The sequence below is a fragment of the Rhinatrema bivittatum genome, chromosome 7, assembly GCF_901001135.1.
Source record: "Rhinatrema bivittatum chromosome 7, aRhiBiv1.1, whole genome shotgun sequence".
Taxonomy (NCBI): Eukaryota; Metazoa; Chordata; class Amphibia; order Gymnophiona; family Rhinatrematidae; genus Rhinatrema; species Rhinatrema bivittatum.
The window spans coordinates 140,592,130-140,616,037 of record NC_042621.1 but is presented as its reverse complement, the minus strand read 5'-3'; the positions used below and the strand labels follow the sequence as shown (position 1 = coordinate 140,616,037).

General features: G+C 46.0%; 1 protein-coding gene across 3 annotated transcripts in view; it reads right to left on the bottom strand.

The window, feature by feature from the left end:
• The window catches only part of CSNK2A2 (casein kinase 2 alpha 2), a 255,941-nt gene extending 232,931 nt beyond the window's left edge, over window positions 1-23,010 (bottom strand). The window contains exon 1 of one of the 3 annotated variants that reach the window (XM_029609255.1): window positions 22,528-23,010. In XM_029609255.1, the coding sequence (XP_029465115.1) occupies window positions 22,528-22,631 (104 nt within the window). In that variant the 5' untranslated portion in view covers window positions 22,632-23,010. The remainder of the gene's footprint in view (window positions 1-22,527) is intronic. The other 2 variants (XM_029609253.1, XM_029609254.1) reach the window with 2 other exon arrangements.
• Window positions 23,011-23,908: the final 898 nt, after the last annotated feature.

The following is a 23,908-nucleotide window of genomic DNA, read 5'->3' as shown; positions in this document are numbered from 1 at the left end:
CTTAAAAACAGGTTTTTCAAATTTTCCTACAACAGCATTTCATCTGTAGCCATCCCTCTGGGAACAGGAGTCCCTCAAGGGTCGGCTTTATCGCCCATTCTCTTTAATATCTACCTTCTACCTTTATGCCAACTCCTTTCAAGCCTTAACATCATTTTCTACATGTATGCTGATGACATACAACTGCTCATTCCTATAACTTCGTCCTTAGAAGACGCAATGTCAAAAGCAGCTTCACACCTTGATGCAATATGAAAATTGCTAAACAACCTAAGATTATGTTTAAATATGAGCAAAACAGAATGTATTCTAATTACAAGAAAAAACTCTGGTACAACATCCACTCCACCCTTCCAATTTGACAATATTCAAATTCATCTTAAAGACAACGTTAAAGACCTTGGTATTTGGCTAGATAATGAGCTAAATTACAAAAAATACATCACAACAAGAACAAGAGAAGGCTTCCACAAAATTCAAATTCTCAAACACCTAAAACCACTGCTTCACCCCCAGGACTTCAGAACCGCTCTTCAAGCCCTCATCTTCTCCAGTTTGGACTACTGCAACTCCCTTCTAATAGGCCTTCCTAAACCAACCTTAAGACCACTGCAGTTACTCCAAAATGCAGCTGCCAGAGTCCTGACTGGCAAAAGAATATCCGACCACATATCCCCAGTACTCTACAATTTACAATGGCTTTCGGTTGAAAAAAGAATAGAGTACAAAATCCTCACAATCCCACACAAGACAATTCATAAAGCAGATTACACTGCCCTGGACAATATTATACATTTATATAAATCATCACGTACAACAAGGTCAATATATAAAATTCAGCTGGATGTTCCTTCACTACCACAAGCCAAACTATCCTCCACAAGAAATAGAGCCATCTCCATCGTCGGCCCAAAATTATGGAACTCGTTACCTCATCACCTCAATTCGCAAGTAAACGTTAAATCTTTTAAAAAAGAACTTAAAGCCTGGCTACTCTCACAGTCCTGCAATGGTTGCTCACCCAATGACAGCAGAACATAAATCTTTGATTTCATCCTCTGCGCGTTCCATTTTACGTGAGCAATCCCCCTCTTACGACGACCGCCCTGTCTCACAGAAACCTCTCTCGCTTTTGCTACGGTATCAACCGTCCCCCTACAAGATTTTTATACAGTCATATTTCCAATATATAATGTATTTATTGACTATTACTAAGTTATTGTTCTGATTCAATTTTTTTACTGTTATACTGTTATGGATTTAAAATGTAACTGGTTTGTTATAATGTAAACTGGAGTGAAGGCAATGTCTGCTATACCTCGGTATATAAACGAATGCTAAATAAAAGATATTATAAGGCCAATACTGAAATGCTACATACCGATAAATAGAACTTATCCAGCTAAGTAGTGGCCGCTGAATATCTAGCTATGTCCAGTGGCCGCCACTTTGCCGGATAAGTGACTTACCCGGCTAAGTAGATAGCCAGATAGTCAATGGGCAGAGAATGGATGGATCAAAGCATGCTACTTATCCAGTTAACGTAATCATATAAACACCAATATTCAGACTTGTCTGGTTAAGTTAATCGGATAACAGACTTGTTATAAAGCAGGTCTAATTTAGCCAGATATTACTTATCCAGCTAAGTAAAAAGACTTATACATGGAAACTCAGCAGCATAGCCCATGCTGCTAAATATCCCATTTTAGTAAAACGGATAAGTCTTATCTGGTTAACTTAAAACGTTTAATTTTGAATATTGGGCCCTATGTGTTTAATCACCTAAAATGTTAACTCAAGAAGTCTGGATGCGAAAGGGAGGGAAATGGCATGATAGAAGAGCAAACAGGGGCCAGTGAAGAATTTTAAGGAATGGTGTGATCACATGTTTGAAGGAAATGAGGAGCCTAGGGTGAGAGGAACAATGAGTTTGGAGGCAGAGAGAAGATGGGCCATTTCCTCTTCTGATTTCTGAAAAGGAAAAAAGCCTGGCAGGAGCCAAAGGAAGGGGAGGTGGATGAAGTAGGGATGGATATAGCAGAGCTGCTTAATTGTAACAGGTGTTCTCCAAGGATAGCAGGATGTTAGTCCTCACACATAGGTGTCAGATGCGATGCGGAAAACTTGTCAGTTTCTAGAACTTTGACTAGGTACACTGAGCATGCCCAGCATGCCCTATACCATGCATCCACGTGGCGTTCCTCTCCAGTCTAACAGAATTAAGATTAAAATTAAAAAAAACAAGAGAAACCCAACTGCAGAATGGCAGGCAGGTTTTGTGAGAACTAATATCCTGCTGTCCTCTGAGAATACCTGTTACAGGTAAGTAACTCTGCTTCCTCAGAGGTCAAGCAGAATGGTAGTCCTCACACAATGGTGAATCCCTAGCTACATGCTGCTCCCCAACACAAAAGGGGACCAATAGACACCCAACCAGGTGCCAACGGGCACAACACCACCAGTGCTGTTGGTAACAAAGTAGGAGACCGCCTGAGCCCAAGCAATGGGCTCTAGGCAGGAGAGTTGGGTTCTACACCTCAAACAGATTCTGAAGTACAGACTGGACAAACCTATTGTTGTGCTGGCCATCCCTATCCAGATAGTAATGAGATGTGAATGTGAGGACAGAACTCAATGTCGCAGCCTTTCAGATCTCCTCCATGGCAACTGCTCGGAAGTGGGCCACAGATCCTGCCATGGCTCTGATAGAATGAGCCTTGACATGACCCCTGCTTGGGCATAACAGGAGATATAATCTGCTAGCCAATTAAATAGTATCTGTTTGGTAATGTCAATGCCCAACCTATTCTTTTCAAAAGAAATAAAAAGTTGAATGGTCTGTCTATGGGCTTCTGTCTGCTCAGTTAGAAGGCTAAAGCTCACTTGCAGTCCAAACTATGCAGTGCTCATTCACCTTGCTGCGAATTGGACAGGGGAACTATGATCCTCATAGCTCTTCATTGACAGAGACTTCTAGTTTCCGCTCTTATGGCAGTCTGGGAAAGAATATTGGCAGGATAATTGACTGGTTAAGATGGAAATCTGGCACCACTTTAGGCAGGAACTTAGGGTGCGTACGCAATATCACCCTGTCATGATAAAACTTAGTATAAGGTGGATAAGTCACTAAGGCCTGGAGCTCGCCAACCCTGTGTGCTGAAGTGGCCACCACTAAAAACATGACTTCCCAGCTCAGGTACTTCAAGTCACAGGTGCACAAGTGGCCCAAAAGGAGCTTTCATCAGCTGAGCTAACACCAAGATGAGGTCCCAAAACACAGCAGGAGGTTTTAAGGGAGGCTTCAATTGAAGCAGGCCCTGCATGAAACATACAACTATAGATGGGCGTACCATCTACACCTTGGCAATATGCTCCAATTGCACTGAGATGAGCTAATGGAGTTGGTCTTTAAGCTAGCTTTTGATAGGTGTAGGAGGTAGTCAAACAATTTTTGTGTGGGGCAGGAGAACAGAACAGGTCTAGGGCCTTTGCTCACACCACACACAAAAAGCCTCCTCCATTTCAGTCTATAGGACTTTCTAGTAGAAGGTTTTCAAAAAGCCACCAGGACCAGAGAGACATCCTCTGAAAGATCAAGCGGCTGCAGGATTAACCTCAGCATCCAGGCTGTGAGCGGCAGAGCCTGGAGGATGGGATGCTGCGGCCTGCCTTCTTCCATGATGATATCTGGGGAAGTCTCCAGACTGATTGCTCTCCGGACTGACAACACCCATAAGAGCGGAAACTAGAAGTCTCTGTCAATGAAGAGCTATGAGGATCATAGTTCCCCTGTCCTCACAAAGCTTCAAGAGACTTCATCACTAAGGGAATCAGAGGATATGCATATAGAAGACCCTTGCCCCAATGACGGGCAAGGGCTTCCGAGGCTGGTTTGCCATCTGATCTGTACAGAGAGCAGAACTGAGGCACCTTCCTGTTGCAAGGGGGGGGGGGAAGAGCAAAACCTATGTTCTGGGCTCCCCCAGAGGTGGAAAATCCAATACCCTACCTCCTGGTCCAGGGACCACTCGTGGGGTCTGAAGGCTTGATTCAGTCTGTCCGCTACCATGTTCTCCATCCCAGCCAGGGCCATGGCACCGAGCATCATCCCATGGGACAGTCCACGACCAGATCTGGTCCGCTTCCTGACATAGGAGGTATGATCCTGTGCCTCCCTCCTTAACATACTACATGGCTACCTAGTTGTCGGTGTGGATTAGGACAATTTTGTTAAGTCTCTCTGCAAATCCATAGCATATACCTGATCGCCTGAAGCTCCAGAAATTTGATTTGACAAGAGCGTTCCTGAGCAGACCAGAGATCCTGAGTGCTGAGCCCATCTACATGAGCGACCCACCCCAGGGTGGATGCATCCATGGTTAGGACAATTTGAGTACGGGGACATCAAAAAGAGATCCCCTGTTCCAAATATTAAAGTAACTGCCACCAGGACAATGAGGCCCAGAGAGATGGGGTGACACTGATGCAATCCTGGAGGCTCTGCGTGGCCTGGCGCCACTGCAACCTCAGGGTTCATTGGGCTCTGTGTAAATGTGCCAAGGGAGTGACATGGACGATTGCGGCCATATGGCCCAACAGCCTCAACATGTGCCAGGCTGACATCTGCTGGCTCTGCTGGATCTCTGTCGTCAAGGTGATGGCTCTCTGTCGAGACAGGAAGGCCTTGGTCTGAGCTGTGTCTAGCAGGTCTTATATGAAATCCAACTGAAGTGAAAGGAACTTTAGGTAGTTGAGAACTGAAGTGAAGGGAACTTTAGGTAGTTGACAACTCACCCTAGTGACTCCAACACCCAGATAGTCAAGCACATGGACCTGGCAGCCCCTGCCAAAGACATGCTCTTGACCAGTCAATTGTTCAGATTTGAGAAAAATACACTCCCAGCCTGTGGAGGTGCACTGCCACCACGGCCAGGCATTTTATTTATTTATTTAAGGCTTTTTCTATACCGAATTTCTTGATACAGATCAAATCAACTCGGTTTACATCGAACAAAGTTTTAACGATAACATAGCCAATAAATATATTAATATGAGACAGATATTGGCAGAGTCAAAAGTTACATTGAAACAAGGGCGAGCAAATGGAGATTGGAAAAGAAGAGGGGAGAAACAATATTATACAAACAATAGGATACTATATACACAGAGTGACTGTGGTTAGTGTAGCTTATCTCTAAGGTTACTTCTGAAAATTATGACATCTATGTGACTTGATGGTTGATTAAGTGAAGCGTAACGAAACAGTACATTAAAGTTCAGTGATGTAAATTCGGTCTAGGCGCACGGAAAGGCTTGACTGAACAACCATGTCTTGAGTTTCTTTTTAAAGGTCAGGAGGCAGGTTTCCTGACTCCTGTCGGACCTTCCTGTCGGAGGTCCGAGGGCAAGGCATTCCAGATGGAAGGACCTGCTGTTGAAAATGCTCGATCTCTGAGATTTAATCTGTGTATCACTTTATTCGGGGGGGAAGTGTAGTGATCCCTTATAACCGTCCCTTATCGGTCTGGCCGTAATGTGTAGTTTGAGCGCATGTAGCAGGTCAAGAAGGGTCTGATGGTATATGCATTTGTGTATAATTGTGAGTGATTTGTGAAGTATTCTAAAGTTAACTGGGAGCCAGTGCAGATCTTTTAATATAGGTGTGATGTGCTCTCTCCGGTTGGTGTTAGTTAGGATTCTTGCTGCCACATTTTGAAGCAATTGGAGGGGTTTTTGTGAAGACCAGGCTTGCGTCAGCCCCACGGAACAGGAACACCTAGTACTGGAAGTGCTGTTGTCCCACCACAAATCAGATACTTCCTGTGACTGGGGAAGATCTCAATAGGAGTGTATGCATGGTTTAGGTCGAGGGAGCATAGCCAGTCTCCTTTTTGCAAAAGAGGGATCAAGGTGCCCAGGGAAACCATCTTGAACTTTTCTTAGAAACTTGTCCAAGGCCCTTAGGTTTAGTTGGGACGGAGTCCTCCTGTTCTGTTTAGAATCAGGAAGTACCTAAAGTAGAATCCCCACCCTCTTTGCCCTGGAGGTATGGGCTCGACCACTCTGGCCATTAAGAAGGTGGATAGCTCCACTAGTAGTACCTCCTGATGCACTACCGACCCCCAAAACGGGCACGGAGGGCAATTTGGCAGGACACCCAATAGATTCAATTGGTACCCCTGACATATGATGGACAGAACCCACTGGTCTAAGGTTATACTGGCTACTGGGTCGCAAAGAACTCTAGCCTTCCCCCGACCAGCAGGTCCCTCTTCCAGATATGGGCAACTGGTGAATGCTATCTACGAAACAGTCAAACTCCATCCCCAGAGTTGACTGAGGAGCCAGCTGAGGCTTGGGAGCTCTCGGCTGCGTAGGACAGTGGCGGGAGCCCTGATTGTATGGACAGGAGTAATGGGGCCTAAGGATAGTACTTCCTTAGTTGAAAGAAAGTCTTCCTTGGCCCCAGTCTCACTGGCCTCCTAGAAAAGGAGGATGGGCCCACAGTACTGGCGGAGAATCATTGAAGGGTTTCATGGTGGTCCCGAAGTTGGGCCACAGCGTCCCTCACCCTACCGCCGAGATTCTCTCCAATACACAGCACATCAGCGAGTCATTCCTGTACCTATGGTTGGAGATCAGAGGCCTGCAGCCATGCCATTCTGCGGGCGCTGATTCCTGCTACAGAGACTCTCGTTGCTATCTTGAAAACCTCATGTTTTCCGCACTCTAGGCCCTTATGCACCAGCAACATGAGGGTGTCTGGCTGCTGTTGAAGCAATTGCTCAGCCACCTCCTGCACCCGCTTCCAGATGTCCCACAAGTACTGACTCATAGAGAGCTGGTAGGCAGCAATATGGGCAACAAGTATGGCACCTTGAAACACCTTCCTCCCAAGAGCATCCATCACGCTATGGTTCTTCCCTGGGGCACTGAGGAATGAGTCCAAGAGAGCTTGGCCCTTGAGGGCAGATTCAACCACCACAGACTGGTGGGGCAGCTGATGCTTCTCGAATCTGGCAGCCATCATGAATAGGTAGACCCCTTCTCCCTTATTAATGGGAGGCACAGAGAGGGGGTGTTTCCATATCCTCAGCAACAATTCCTTAAGGATCTCCTATAGCAGGACCACTACCATCTCCTTAGGAGGCTCCATGAACTGGAAGATCAAGCATTTTGAGCCTGGCATCCTCCTCCATCAATAACTGAAAAGGGAAGGCTTCCACCATCACCCTCACAAAACCTGCGAAGGTTAAGTCCTCAGGTAGAGACTTCCTTCACTCCTCTGGAGAACATTCTGAAGAGAGACCCTTGGAGCCTTCTGAGGAGAAATCCAAAGTGTCATCCCCCCAGAAGTAATAGGGTTCCTCATACTCATTGTAAGCCACAGGGGATAGGTCCCTAGGAGCTGGGCCTTCATCCAGAGGTGCAGGCACTGGTAGAACTGGACAGAGAGGGTGGCAGGCCTTGATGTCTCCACTGGCCTCTGTGGAGCTTCCTCGGAGGAGGAACTGGTAACGACCACTGTATCTGTAGGGTGATGCCTCGTTGCCCCACCAGATACCGAAGCTATCCTGGAAGCAGACGCCAGTTGTGTCAGTAACACACTGATGAGCACGTTGAGCTTCTCCAGAAGCGGAATGAGGATGGGTGGCACCAAGATCTAGTGCCACAGGAGCAAAGCCCTACAGCGCCCAGTCGACCTGCTAACTGGAATTGGTGCTCCACCTCCTCCTTGAACATTGCTGATGCCAACACCAAATGGGAGGAAAGAGGGATGGTAGATCTTCGGACCCTCGAGGTGCATTGGTGACTAGCATCAGGACCAGTGGACACAGTCGTGGACTCCCAGCACTAATGGATGATTGGCACTCCTCACCACGGGGTTGCTTTGGGGGCATCACAACAAAAGCTAGTGCATCCCCATATCTGGCACCGTGAATTGACTGTGAAAGAAAAACTTACCCAAATCACTAAAAACCCTGACTAGGAGACACTTTGGAAGGGCACCGAGAGGGACCTGGCAATGGAACGATGAGGAAAAACCCACAAAAAACGCAAGAAAATCAGTTTTTCACAAGGACAAAACAGCCAGAATGAGCTCACTCGAATCATGAGGCTTACAGCTCTGCAGAAAGACTGGAGAGGGACCCCGCATGAACACATGGTATTTGGCAAGCTTAATGTGCCTAGTCAAAGTTCTAGAAACTTTGACATACGTTTTCAGCATCAGGGCTCCATCTGATGTCAACCATGTGTAAGGGCTACCATCCTGCTTGTCCTAGGAGAACTCAATATTAATCGTTAGTCTTTTTCACGGAAGAAGTCAGACAGACTGATTGGGAGGCGGAGGCAGTTTGAGGAGGGAGGCGAGAGTAGTAAAGATGCGTCAAGGGTGTGTCAGATTGACATTCTAGTCTTGTTTGGCAAGTGTAAAAGCAGACCAGAAGAGGCAGAGCATGAATTTGAAATGTATGACGTCAGCATGGGAATATACTTCAGCCAGAGATGCAATGCTAAGCAAGTGCAGCAATTAAGGAAGCAAATTCTAGAAGTGAGCCAAGGTAGGGGTTTGGCACAGGATGGAGAAGGGGGTGGAACAAGAGTGCCAAAGCAGAGGAGAGCAGTGAGTTATTAAAAAACTGTTGCATCAGATTCTGACAAGGTTGTAGAGAAGAGGAGAGATGACAGTACTGAAGAAGATGTGAGGGTCAGTTACCCAGATATTCCTAAAGGTATTGGTAATGATTGTATGAGACCATGGGGAGGGTGGTTATCAGATGATGGTAATAGAGGGAAAGAACAAAGGTAGACAAGCCTGAGCGAGTGCAGCTGGAGGAAAGAACTAGGTCAAGGTAGTGGCCATGATATTAAGTGGGAGCAGGAGAACATAGTATGAGGTTAAATGAGGATGTTAAGGTTAAGAACTTGAGGAAAAAATGACAGGGTTATCATCATGGAGGTTACAGTTCTCAAGAATAATGGAAGGGAAAACTGGTTCCACAAGGAAGGAAAGCCAGAAATCAATCAGCAAGGAAAGAGGGGGGAACTTACTGGAGATGATTTGACAGCTATTTGGAGTGAAAGTGGGTGAAAAGACAGAGGGAGAAAGCCTCAAATGAAGAAAAGGAGTGGGCTTGAAGTGGATGAAGGTGCTTAAACCTGAAGGAGCAGGGAAGCAGGTCAAACCCACCACCAAGGCCTGCCAAGAAACATGACAGCACAACAGAAGTACTCATGAGAAAGCCAGGTCCCTAAGTAAGAAGATAGAGGGAATGAAAGAGGTCATGAATGAAGACAAAACTTACTGGATATAAAGGGAGCATTCCCACAAGGAAAAAGAAAGAAAAGAGGCAGGAAGGAGAGGATAGGCATAAGGATGGAGGGGTGATGAGATGAAGAAACTACAACTTTCCAGGTTTGTGTTATTTCAAGCAATTGTGCACAGCCTGTTGTACATCTTAACTGTAAAACCACCACCTAGGTTAGGTGGTGGGTTGCATGCTTCTAAGCTGGGTTCTACTCCCTTCCTTCTCTTCAATAATATTTTTTTGGGTTTGAAGGGGTTTTGATTAATGGGAAGACAAGGAAAGTGCATTTCTTCCCTGGTAAGTGCACACCCTCTCACTTGCTATCTCCACATCCACCCTACCAAACAACAATCCTTGCTCTCTTCCTCCAGTTCACTCTTCCCACAATCTTGCTCTACCTCACTGCCACAGCAGCCCTCTCACACTCCTCTCTAAAGCCCTGTTACTGCCTCCCTGACCTTAGTTAAGACTGAAGACCTTTTTTCCTGCCTTTGGGCCTCTTCCCAGGCCCTAGTTGAGACTGAAGATGCTTCTACTTCCTCTTAGGACCCCCACCACCATTAACAGGGGAGGACCTAAACCACTTCCGTTGCAACCAACTCCTACGTGCCATAGGAAAATTGGTTCTTTCCTGCTAATTTTCGTTCCTGTAGTACCATGGATCAGTCCAGACTCCTAGGTTCATACCCCCCTACCAGCAGATGGAGACAGAGAAAAGCTTCGCTGACACTGCATCATAACCCCCAGGGCCTCCTGCAGTTCCTCAGTATATCTCTATAGCAAAAGCAAAAAGTAGCAAAAAACTTTGAACAATTAAATGAAAACCAAGACCACGGAATGCAGAGAACAATCTTACAGCTGAGTGGACGACTCTCCCCTAAATATTCCCCTTCCCTAATTGGGCGGGCTATGGATTGATTCATGGTACTACAGGAACAAAAATTAGCAGGTAAGAACCAATTTTCCTTTCCCTGTATGTACCCGGATCAGTCCAGACTCCTGGGATGTATCAAAGCCCTTATCCAGGGTGGGACCTGGAGAGTCCCACTCACAGAACACTCTCGCCAAAAGATGGGGAGCCGAATCCCCCACATCTAGCTAATAGTGCCTTGCAAAGGTATGCAGCGACTTCCAAGTCGCAGCCCTGCAAATTTCCTATGGAGAAACAAGTTGCGATTCCGCCCATGAGGTCTCTTGTGAACATGTGGAATGAGCACGCAACCCTTCCGGCACTGGACGACCCCGTGTGATATATGCAGAAGAAATGTCCTCCTTCAACTAATGCGCAACAGAGGCTTTAGAAGCCTTGGAACCTTTGTTCACACCACTCCACAGCACAAAAAGATGATCGGACCTCCTAAAGTCATTCGTAATCTCGAGGTAATGCAACAAAGCTCTCCGCATATCCAAACATTTGAGCTCCCTCATATGAGGATCGGACGCAGATAAGGTAGAAAAGGCCGGAAGCTCCACTGACTGACATTAAACACTGACACCAACTTTGGTAAAAAAAAAAAAAAAAAAAAAAAGGTTCTGCCCTGTAAGGAAACTCCGGCATCCAAAATCTGAAGGAAAGGATCACAGCAAGATAGAGCCTGCAACTCAGAAATCCTTCTAGCCGAACAGATGGCCACAAGAAAAGCCACCTTAAGCGTTAAATCCTTCAACGCAGATCTCCGGAGCAGTTCAAAAGGAACTTCACACAAACCTCTAAGGACGAGATTAAGATTCCAAGACAAACAGGACCTCCGAACCGGAGGTCGTAGATTCATTGTCCTTCTTAGAAACCGAATGACGTCTGGATGAGCCGAAATAGAGGAACCATCAATCTTGCCACGAAGAACCCAGCGCTGCCACCTGTACTTTAAGCAAACGGAGAAAAAAGCCCTTGGTAAAGCCATCTTGCAAGAAAGATGGCATGTCAGGGATTAAAGCCCTGAGTGGAAGCATGCCCTTGACGGAACACCAGTCCTCAAAAACCTTCCATACCCTAACATAAGACAGGTTAGTAGACTTCCTTCTAGGCTGTAACAACGTAGTGACAACCGATTCAGGTTAACCTTTCCTTCTCAAATGCCTTCTCTCAAAAGCCATGCCGCCTGGTCTGAAAATACTGGACCCTGTAAAAGTAGACACGTCAGGTGGCCAAATCGAAGCGGCCCATCCACCGCCAGATTGACTAGATCCGCAAACCACGGGCGCAGAGGCCACTCCAGATCCACCAGAATCACCTCACCACAATGCTTCCCTATGCGACACAGAACCTTGCCCACCAGTGGCCAGGGGGGAAAAAAAGTAGAACCCCCCTGAGGCCACGGCAAAACTAGAGCATCGACCCTGTCGGCCCAATGCTGCCTTCAGCGACTGAAGGACCGAAATGCCTTGGCAGTCCGAGGAGTCTCCATTTGGTCCACATGAGGAGATCCCCAACGATCTTGAATCAACTGCATGGCGGTCTGATAATTCCCACTCGCCTGGATCTAAGCGAGTCCAGTTCATGAAGTCCACTTGAACATTCTCGACTCCGGCTACGTGGAACGCCGCTAATCGCTCTAGATGTTGTTCCGCCCAGAGCACCAACCTCTGTGCTTCCCAAGCAACCGCCTGGCTCTTGGTTCCCCCCTGTCGACTGATATATGCCGCTGTTGTCGTGTTGTCCAACAGCACTCATACTGCTCAATTCCATAGCACAGGCAGAAACTCCTGCAAGACCAAGCAAACTGCCCTGGTCTCTAGCAGATTGACAGACCACGCAAACTCTCTCTTGGACCAGGACCTCTGGACAGAATGAGACTGAAACTGCTCCCCATCCAGAGAGACTGGCAATCGGTAGTAACCACCATCCAATCCAGAACTTTGAGTTCCACTCCATGAATGAGGCTGGGGGTCTGAAGCCACCATGAGAGACTCTCTCTCGCAAAGCCCTCGAGAGGCTACTGGAGATGATACTCCTCAGACACCAGCTTCCAGCGAGCCAACAACACCATCTGCAGGGATCTCATATGGGAAAACGCCTACAGAACTAAGTCCAGCGTGGATGCCACTGAGCCAAGAACCTGCAAATAATCCCAGACCTTGGGTACGCGCAACTGCAAAAACCGCCGAATCTGTGTCTGAAGTTTCACGACTGTCTTGAGAGAGGTACACTCTGCCTACCCAAGTGTCAAACCGGGCCCCCAAATACTCCAAGGTCTGCGTCGGCGACAACTGACTCTTGGCTTGATTCACCATCCAACCGAGAAAATGGAGAATGTATAGCACTCGAACAGATCTGCAGCACAGAAGCTCAGACTTTACCCTGACCAGCCAGTCATCCAGATATGGGTGCATTAGAATACCCTCCTTTCAAAGGAATGCTGCCACCACCACCATTACCTTGGTGAAAGTCAGTGGAGCTGAGGTGAGATCAAACTGAAGGGCCTGAAATTGAAAATGCTGGCCCAGAATCATGAATCGAAGAATACACTGAGAGCCCTGATGGAAATATGCAGATAAGCCTCCGTGAGATCTAGAGAAGCCAGGAACTCTCCTTTACGAACCGCTGCTATGACCGATCTCAGGGACTCCATCTGAAGCGCAGCAACTTGAGCACTGCATTGACCTTCTTTAAATCGAGTATCAGCCGGAATGAGCCCTCCTTCTTGGGGACAAGAAAATAAATGGAATATCTTCCCTGGCAGAGCTCTGCCTGGGGAACCTGCACCACAGCCCCTAATCGATATAGGCGATCTAGAGTCACTTGAACCGCAGACCTCTTGTCCGGGTAGTTCCATAGGGAAATCAGAAAAGGTTCTCGCACGGTATGAGCAAATTCTAAAGCATAGCCGTTTCTTACCATGCTGAGAACCCACTGGTCCTGAGTGATCCTGGCCCACTCACCGTAAAACTACAACAGACCGCCTATAGTAGGAACGACGGAGAGGACCAGCCTCGCCTCATTATGAAGACTCGACTCCTGCCGAGGATCTGCCAGGGGTGCCCCGGAGAGACCTTTGGGCTCCACGAAAGGTCTGCCCCCATGAAAAAAAATTGCCTCCGAGGCCACAACACCCCACACGCAGGCCGCGTCCTTCTGTCGGACCGAAAACGAGATCTTGACTGAAAAAAATCTCTTAGCCTTAGGCTTATCCTCAGGCAACCTGAAGGCCTTATCTCCAAGGGACTGCATCAACTGCTTGAGATCCTCCCCAAATAAGAAAGGTAATGAAGCCAACTGCGCTTTGGAGGAAACATCTGCTACCCAATTGAGGAGCCAGAGCAACCTTCTGGCGGCCACGACTGATGCCATAACCTTCAAGGAGGTACGCACCAGATCATAGAGGGCATCCACCCCATAAGCCACAGCTGCTTCCACTCTCTCAGCCATGTCTGCATCCACAGTGGACTGCGGTAAGTTTCCCTGGAGCTGCTGTACTCAGCTAAGACAAGCACACTGCAAAAAGCTGGAACAAATGCCCGCCTGCAAGCCTAGGGTCACCACCTCAAAAATCCTTTTAAAGGTGCAACTCATCTTATGATCTTGAACATCTTTCAAAGTGGCTGAACCAATCACAAGAATTGTAGTCCGTTTAATAACCGCTGCGTCTACTTTCGGGAGAGAAAAATCTCCAAATCCTGTTCCGGTAAAGGATAAAGCTTCCCCATGGACCTGCCAACCTTTAAGCCAGAATCAGGCATCCCCATTGCGCTTCCAGCAGCTTCCTAACTGACTCGTGGTACAGAAAAGATGTCAGGGGACCCTGCCCGCTCCCTCCAAATCCTGGTCCCTCCTGTGGCATTTTTACCCCAAGGACCTGAAATGCCAGAAGAAGCAAACATCCAACTCTCTTTTAAAAAGGCACACCACTTTGGGGACCTCCGCCTCATGAATGGAAGATACCAGGTCATCTCCTAGACCCACGTCCCGGTTGCCGGATGAACCAGACCTACCAGTGCTCCCTGGCCAGACAGACCTAGCAACCCCAGGATCCCCACTAGACTCCTCGGGCTCAGCACCCCAGATGAAACCCCCAGCGGGTGCAGAATCAAGCCCTGCCTTGATGGAACTCTCCTACTGGGCATAGAGGTCAGACTGGAACCACCCACAGCTCCCTCAGTGGGCTGAACTAGTGTCTGCAGCGGCTGAGTAGCACCCCAAACCGCCTTCTGTCTGGCCAGATAAGCATCATGAAGCAATAAAACAAAATCCGTGGAAAATAGCCTCCCTGCACCAACCCCTGCAGAGCCTGGCTGAAAAACTGTCAGCATCGGGCTTTCCTCCCCCTCCAGCCTTCCCTGTCCATTCCCCACCTTAGAACGGGCCGGAGACAAACATGGGAGACCCTCCCCCACCCCCTCCAGTGACGCAGGAACTGCCGCGGAGAAATCCAAAATGGCCACGTTTCCCACGTCCACCAGGTGAGGGAAAGCAGAACGTTTGCTCGCAGCCGGCCCAAAAATGCCTGAAACATGACGCTGCTTAGCTGGTGGGGGGCCGACTGAGGAGCCCTCCCCACCATCAACACATCCACGCACAGCCCCAATTAATTAAAATGGGAGAAAACAGAGCCACATGAATAGCATGCCCTGCTGCGAGCCATTGCAAAGGAAGACACCAGAGAAAGAAAAGAAACACACCTCCAAAATCTCTGAAAGAGCCCGCCCCCCCAAACACACTAGGACCTCTAAAGAACGCCCACCTAAGGAGAGAAAGCCGCCAGCACAGCCAAGCTGTGCTCTGGTGCAAAACAAAACTTTGTTTTGTTTTAACTTTATCCTCAAACTGCCCTTAAAGAAACAGGAAAAAGTCTCAAAAGGGACTAAAAAAATAATGAAATTGTGCCTGCAGCCGCCTACCTCAGTGGTCTTGTGAAGGGGAGGGATCTGGACAAGCAGATTTACACCCCAAGGGCACACAGTCCGAGCACACACAAAGGCACCAACCCCCGGCTCGGCCGCCTCAACCGGACATTGGGATTCTTAAAACACACAAAAGAAACCCTCAGGAAGAAGGCTCAAAAGGAAAAGTTAGCTGTAAAATATTACCACCCTGCAGAATTCACACCCTCTGCCATCTGCTGGAGACAGAAATACTGAGGAACTGCAGGGGGCACTGGGGGTTATGATGCCGTGTCAGCGAAGCTTTTCTCTGTCTCCATCTGCTGGCAGGGGGGAATGAACCCAGGAGTCTGGACTGACCCAGGTATGTACAGGGAACTAGGGGTAAGGACACGTACCTCCTGCTCTCTGCTATCTAAACAGCTGAGAAAACAAGGAAAGTGGATTTCAAAACCCTGCTTCTAGGTATGCGAGATATACTACAGCACAGGCTGTGGGCTCTTATTGCAGCTCTCAAAGAGATAAAGAGAAAGGTAGAAGTGAGGTCATAATATGCCATTCCATTTCTGCTGTCTTGACTTCCTTTCACCTCAAAACGTTCTGGATCCGCTTCAGTCTGGCTTTTGCCCTCTACATTCCATAAAGACTGCTAATAACAAAGTCTCCAAATGAGCATTTCGTGGCTGTGGCCAAGAGCCTTTACTCAATCCTCAAACAACTTAACTGCTGCTTTTGAATCGATGATCACTATCTACTCTTTGACCTACTGTACTCAATTGGTTTTTCCAACTCAGTTCTGTCCTGGTTTTCTTATCCCTCCCATCACACATTTACTGTAGCAGTGAAGAAAGAACTCAGTCAATATGCCTCAAGATTTACCCTGGATCCTCTTCTATTTACACTTCTTCCTTTAGTGCTCTGACTTCCTCCCATGACTTTCGGTACCATTTTTGACTCCCCCCATATCATCCTCTCTATACTAGAAATTTCACCAAGAACCCAGTCCCAAATCTCAAATTGCTTGACTGATATTGCAGCTCAGATATCCTGCCGCCACCTTAAACTTAATATGGTCAAGATAGAACTACTCCTCTTTCCCACCAAATCCACTTCCCCTCTTCTTTTTCTGTCTCTGTGGATGATTGTCTCATCCTCCTGATTCCCTTGGCCTATAACTCAATGTCATCTTTTATGCCCTCTCTACACACAAACATTGCTAAAGTAAGTTTCTTTCTCTGTAACATCACTAAAATATGTCTCTTCCTAAGCATTCTATCAGAAAGTTCATCCACTCAATTCCCATTTAGCCTATTGCAACTTGCTCTTTGTGGGCCTCCCACTGAACCACTTTTCTCCACTGCAACATATTCAAAATTCAACTGCACGACATCTTTCTCCAGCATTACTATGAGCAAGTAACCAGCCTTCAAGTCATTATATTGGTTCTCTATCCACTTCACATTTGGTTCAAGCTTCTCTTACTTGCTACAAATGCATTCGCTCTGCAGTTCTTCATTTTCACTTTTCTTCTATACCCTTCCTCGTAAACGCTGTTCATGGGGCAAGTCACTTATCTATGCTCTTCTCCTCCACTGCCAAGTCTTGACCCCTTATGCTTTCCACATTGCTGTACCAAATGCCTGGAATAGACTCCAAGTCAATGCATCATGCTCCCTCTCTGACCACATTCAAATCCAGTCTAAAATCTAATCACTTCTCTACAATAAATATACTTCCCGTAGACTCGTCTGTCATGTATGTTTGTCCTGACTAGAGTGTAAGCTCCATGGAGAAGGGACCATCTCTTATGTGAATCTGTACAATGTTATGGATGTCTACTACTAGTTTCTTACATGCAGACTCTGAACTGAAGTAAGGAGACCTGATGTCGGTGAAATACAAGACCATGTGTCCAAAAAGGTAGAAACACTTCCTTGTATCGAGCTAGCTTATATCTTTTACATGATGTATGCATCCAAGATGGCCTTTAACTCTTGTAGGCAAATACTGGCTGTAAGACTTCAGTAGCATCCAGAAATCTAATGGCACATTTCCTACAGAACACAGCAAATTTTAGTTCACCCTCAGATAGTTTCCACAGAACTATATTCACCGATGTGACATTGCATGATTTCATAATCAATCTGACAATTCAAGCACACCAGTATCGCAGGACTTGGACAGGAACTTTTCAGGCAGATGAATGGAGGGCAATTGAAACATAAATGCATAAGTCACAAATTGCTGTAACACAGCTGACACACACATCTGAGAAGGTACTCAAACTAGGCTTCTCTGACCATTTTACACTACTCCAGGGTACATCAAACCAATTCCAGGTACACCTCAGGCATAAGGCTAGAACCCCCAGAGCATGCAACTAAACACAAAACATTCAGACTGGCTAAAACTTAGGCGAGAGCAACTATAGCCATAATGCTAGCTTAAAAAGTGCACAGTAAAACTGCTACATACCATGCCAAACCCCCCCCCCCCCAAAGCAAAAGTCAAAGTCTCCCCCTGCTGCCCTATAAGATGCAGCATCCAAAGAAGCTGTCCTCATGTCACTCACACACGCCTAGTCCCAAAGATCTAACTGGGCTATCAATGCTGCCTTCCTATCCCCAGCAGTGATCCATAAGACAGAACCTGCGGGAATAGCTCGATGGATCTTGCCACTAGTCACGCAGCTGTGCCTATAGGTCTGCATGCCCCCTGTCCCTGCTGCCATTCTGTCCACACTGGGTTTCTTAAGACACACAACACCAGCAGGAACAATTTGCTACTAGTAAGAGCAGTGCAAACAGGTCAAAGAAAGTTATGCCAGAAGTTTTAAGTTTCAAACCTATATAAATGTTTCCTACGTGACAGAAAAATATTTGGGGGTTTCTGAGTGTTTTCAAAGTCTCTTCCCCAGAATGCATAGCCTGGGAAAGAAAGGGACTTACAGTTGTTCTCAGTCCAGGCATCACATGACAAGAACTGCCTTTAAACCCTTTCCTGAAAAGTTGCAGAGGAACAGAATTATTTTTAGGAACCCCATACAGATTGCCTTTCCCACCCCACCTGGGGGTAATGTTGAGCAAATCACGTAAACAACCTGTGCACAATTATGGCGTGAGGCAACCAAATGGACTATTTGTAACCTATTACCTAAAGAATTCTGTACATGAGCTATCAAGATCACACAGGTCTCTTCTTCGGATCTATGCTCTCTTTCAATTTGATATTAGAGCTCAAAATGATCAGTCATGTTTTTTGCTTTGAAAGCTTTTTTTGAATTACCACTTATGTGCATTTATGGGCTGATTTTTATAAAAATCTGAGCTGACTAGTATAGCCAATGTGTGAGGAGCTAGTCCTAACAAAACAAAAATTAATACAAATACTCTTCTTGAGAAGCAACATGACAAGGGACTCCAAGCCATTGGTTTAACTACCACCAAGCATAAGCCTCATATAACTGGAAAAAACAGTGTTCCTGTCCCTTCTTCATGCCTTATATAGGGCTCTAGTAACATAGCATCCCCCCCTTCCCCCCGACACAAAATGAAAAATTCTTTTATAAACAGGTACCGTAAGGGTTAGTAAAGCATCCAAACACATTCAGCCCAGGTCCATCTCCCCTCTGCCATCCCTTTCACTAATCCTATGAAATACCAACACTGCTCTTATAATACAACTAAATATTTACCTCAAATATTCTAGCAACACCATTCTCAACCAATTTGTGTGACCAGATAGAAACATAGAAATGATGGCAGAAGACAACCAAACGGTCCATCCAGTCTGCCCAGCAAGCTTTCACACTTTTTCCCATACTTTTCTGTTACTCTTGTCCCTTTAAAAAAAATTTTTGGTTCTATTTCCCTTCCACCCCCGCCATCGTAGATAACAGTGCTGGAGCTGCATCTAAGTGAAGTATCCAGCTAATTGGTTTGGGGTAGTAACCGCTGTAATAAGCAAGCTACTCCCACGTTTGTTTACCCAGCCTGTGCAATTCAGTCATTTTTGGTTATTTGAATATAAATCCTCTTTTCTTCATCCCCTGCCGTTGAAGCAGTGAGCTGCACTGGATATGTATTCTAAGTGAAGTATCAGGCTTGATTTGGGGTAGTAACCGCCATAACAAGCAAGCTACACCCATGCTTATTTGTTTTACCCAGACTATGTCATTCAGTCCTCGTTGGTAGATGTCTGAATATAAAACAAGGACTGAATGACAGTCTGGGTAAAACAAATAAGCCTGTGTGTAGCTTGCTTGTTATGGCGGTTATTACCCCAAATCAAGCCTGATACTTCACTTAGAATACATATCCAGTGCAGCTCACTGCTTCAACGGCAGGGGATGAAGAAAAGAGGATTTATATTCAGACAACCAACAAGGACTGCACAGGCTGGGTAAACAAGCGTGGGAGTAAGATTCACAATAAAAGCTAGCCACAAATGAACAGTAAATGTAATAAGGTATCAGGTAAAACTTGGTTAACCTTTACTTCCAAATGGCTGACCATCCTTTTAATTTTCAAAGGAAAATGTTTTCACCTTTTTGGAAAAGTATCTCTCCTCTTGCACTTTGCCTATAGCTAAAGGAAAACGAAGGACAGTCAACACATCAATCTGACCAGATAGTTGATGTCAGTTAATATGTCCAAAAAACATGTATATAGGTGAAAGGATTTTAAATTTCAACCCAGAGGAGACTAAGCTTGGAAAAGCCTTATTACCATTCTCAAAGGATTAAAAAAAAAAAAACATCCTAGCAACAGAGTTATTTTCTGTTTGTCGTCAATCTTTTAAAAGCCTGATTTCCAAGCAGTATGTTGAAAATTAACGAGCCTGCTTGATCACTGGGCAAGTGAAAACAGGATAATTATGCAGCTTCTCTGCACCCATACAGAACAGCTGTGGCTTGCAGAGCAACACATACAGTGCTGGTCCTCAAATCACCGAGAGATACTTCAGCACTAAGCCCAAGTCACACACCCTGTCTCTGGTCTCATCTCTCCCATGTGATTACGATCAGAATAACCTGCTGTGTCAGCAGGGACTTAGCAGACATTATTTAATATTCCAGTAGGCAAATGTTGAATCAGTATAACTTGCCCAACAGCAAAATTAACTACTCCCAGCTACAGAGAGTTTGGGCCTTTACACTCTACTGCAGTGAAAAACTAGGCAAGAGATATGTTTAGGATGCCATGTGTGTGTAGTTTATTTTCACAACACAAAGCCAGGATTAACTATCTACAGAGGAGATTATGGAACAGAATTTTGAGACTAAACACTAACAATTAAATGACTCTCTTTTGTAGAGAGTAAAAAATTAAAATACAATTTTTTAATTCAGCAAAGCTAACAAATTAGTAAAATGAACATAACTCATTTTACTAAAACATTGCTTCGATTTTCATTAAAGGATGGTGATTTAGCAAATCCAATAAAGTAAAGAAAATTAAACTTGTGCTAGCTCTTCCTTTACTGGCTCATTCAAGAAATTCACATTTGGCTCTTGCAAGTGACCTGAATTCTCTATCACTGAATTAATTTGGTACATTTCTCCTAACATGTTTTTATGAATGTTATAACTTTATAGGGATATCCAATGAGGTTATTTTAAGAACTTCTAAAAATGACCACATTTCTCACCTCTCAGAAAATGGTCAACTCTACCACAAATAGTCTGCTGCTACAAGTAATGGATGCTCAAGCCATACTTCAGTGACTGCCAATCACTCATATAAAGTCTATGACAGACACTGCAATAAGTTAGAAGGAAAATATTGGACCAGATGTACTGAAGAGAAAAAAGGCTAGTACATCAAGCCCATCAGGATGTATGGAGTTGCATTCTAATTATAAAACTCTAATGCCTTCAAAACACAAAATATGAAGCTACTGTACAACCTATAAACCCAGGACTTTATTCTTCATGTAAAATACCTTAAAATTAAGACATTTCTGTTTCAAACTAATTTTTATTTCAACAAGGCAAATCTTACAGAAGTCCCCCTTTCCAAAGCAAGCTTCATATTGGTTAGCTACTGACATTTGACAGGGATTTCTCAGAGCCAATTTATTTACAAAAAAAAAAAAAAGAACTCAAACTTCTGCACTTTCAAGAAAATAGCTAGAGAATAAGCTATAATATGTAAAATATAAGCTATTTGTGTAGCCAAGAGGATATTTAGAATGATAACCTTTCAAATAGTCAAATAATTTGGACTCCTATGTGTCTCTCAATTAGACTTCTCTCCAGCACACATTTAAAGATGTCTTACATTATATTCAGTTTTATAAAGATACCAATGCTTAAGCATTATATTAAGAACACACATCATTAAATTCTTGGGCCATTTTGGAAGACAAGAAAAAGGAAGACGAGTCATGTCAGGGTGTGCTTGGCATAATCCAAATTCTTGAAGGCTCTTCAGTTTTGCTCCTCACAATGAACTCAGGGCAAGCAACAATTATTATAAGAGTACGCCCCCTCGTTATTGTGCACATATTCTCAGCATAGAAATAAGACACCAACGTTTCTATAATGATAGCTTAAGCCATAAATATAAACAAACATTTCCTTGATGTACACAAAGAAAAGCCCTGGACTATATGAAATGTGGATATCTGTGGAAAGAGTTTCAAAACACTTTAAAAAGAAACATTATAAATAAAGAATTCTTACTGTTGTGTCTTTTTAGACACACACAACCAGAAAATCTCTCTAGAAGTCATGTGAATATAAACCTTAAGATAATACTCTAGAAAAGAGAAAATGTCAACACCTCTCCACAGACGGATCTTGAGGCAAGATCCTGGTACCCCAATGTTTTCAGACTAAAATTATATAAGATACTTCCAGTTAGTATCACTCTAAATCTGCACTAAAACTATACATAGATTTCCCCCATCGCTCCCTCTCGCAGGATGGAATATTACTCATCTTCTTTTATACTGTATAGAAAAGTAGACAGACATGGCTTCCGCCCCCTCACACCGCTGAATTATTTCTGTAGATTCATTAACCATCCTCCATACTTTATTCATCAAGCCGCTACTCCATCCTCATCCACTGAGAAGCAAGCCACAGTGATTACCCATGGACAAACGCCTTGCTTTCTCGTGAGCGCTTCCGGGGCTTCACAATAATCATTCATTAATAACTTTTATTAATGAATGGTTAAAAAGAAAACTCTGGCCCCAGTAATTCGTTGGGGCGGCTTCCTTTGCTTTATTCTTAATTCTCTCGCTACACCTTCGCTTTATTCCCCCGCCCGCCCGATTACTCTGGGTTATAGTAAGAAGTTGTATTGTTTTGGCGATTATAAAAGGAAGTTGAGAGTAGGTGCCGGAGCTGGGCCCCTCAGCACCAGCGGCGGCGGCGGCGGTTCTTTACCCCCAGCTCGGGACGTGCGCCTCGTAGTCCCAGTACTCGCGGCTCCTCAGGCTGTTCACCTCGGCGTACACGCGGGCCCGGCTGCCGGCGGCTGGGCCGGGCATGGCGGGAGACGCGGCGGGAGGCCGGAGCAGGAGCAGCAGGCAGGCGGTGGCGGCGGCGGAGGAGGAAGAAGGAGGAGGAGGAGGGCGGGAGGTCTCAGAGGGAGCACTCAGCCGGCGGCGGTAGGGGCAGCACCAGAGTGCGCCGGCCGGGGCCCGCAACAGCAGGAGGCGGCGTGGGGCCGAAGAGAGCAGCGGCAGCAGGAGCGGAGCCAGACCGCTTCAGGGCGCTCGATTCCAGCTCCCGGCCGGCAGCGCGCACCTTCCGCTCCGAGGAAGCGGCAGCCGGCAGCACTGCTGTGGGGACCCGGAAAAGGCCGGAAGCTGGCGGCGGGAGGCGAGAGAGACGAGCTGAGGAGCCTTCGGGAGACAGTGCCACCTGCAGGGCCGGAGACGAAAAGCGCCCGAACTGGCGGCAGTGGCGCCGGGGGGACGTTGCGGGCCGACCGGCGTTTTTATGAGAGAAAGATTCCCCAAAGCTTTAAAAAAAAAAAACCAAAAAACAACAACGCATGAGACAGGAGAGGTGCAAGACGCAAACCTTGCGGCTCTGAGGGAAATTAAAACATTGTAGGACAGGACACTGCAGATCCCCCCCCCCAAAAAAAAACATTGGAGATCTGGCTAGGGTTGCAACTTTATCCTACCATACGTGCAACCTCCGTTATTGAATAAACTTCTTCACTGTGTCCAAGAGGCGGTAAATTGTGTTGTTAGCAACCCTAATCATAGGAGCCACATTTTCAAAATGATAGAAGGTGCTAAACTCCACACAAACCGCTTCCTGGACACAGTGAAGGAGTTGCTCAATATTAAGGAGCTCAAGCACTCAATTTTGAAAAATTGGCTCCTATGTGTCTAACTCCCCATTGTATGTATGGAGATATACTACTGTTGCTAAATATATATATAGTGGCTACACAGTGTACCTAGTGCTTAATGGGTATCCCACCCCTCCCCTGCCCCCTTGCCAACAATGATGCGCTACAAGGTACATAATGTTCTTGAGTGGATAAAACGGCCACAGCCATACAAACATGAGCTTAAAACATCAACATTCAGAAATACTTTATGCAAGCTTAACATTCCCCTCTCTAAAAATGGCTTAAACCCCCACCGGCAGACTTCGTGCTATTACCCCCTGCTTGCTGCTGTCCCAGCGAGGCAGCAGCCTTCCAGCCTTCCGCTCCGTGAAGGTGGAACCCACTGGCATCCCGCTCCGTGAATGCTGCTGTGGCCACTGCACTCTGTGCAGTGTGCTGCCACCTCGCCCCTCCCTT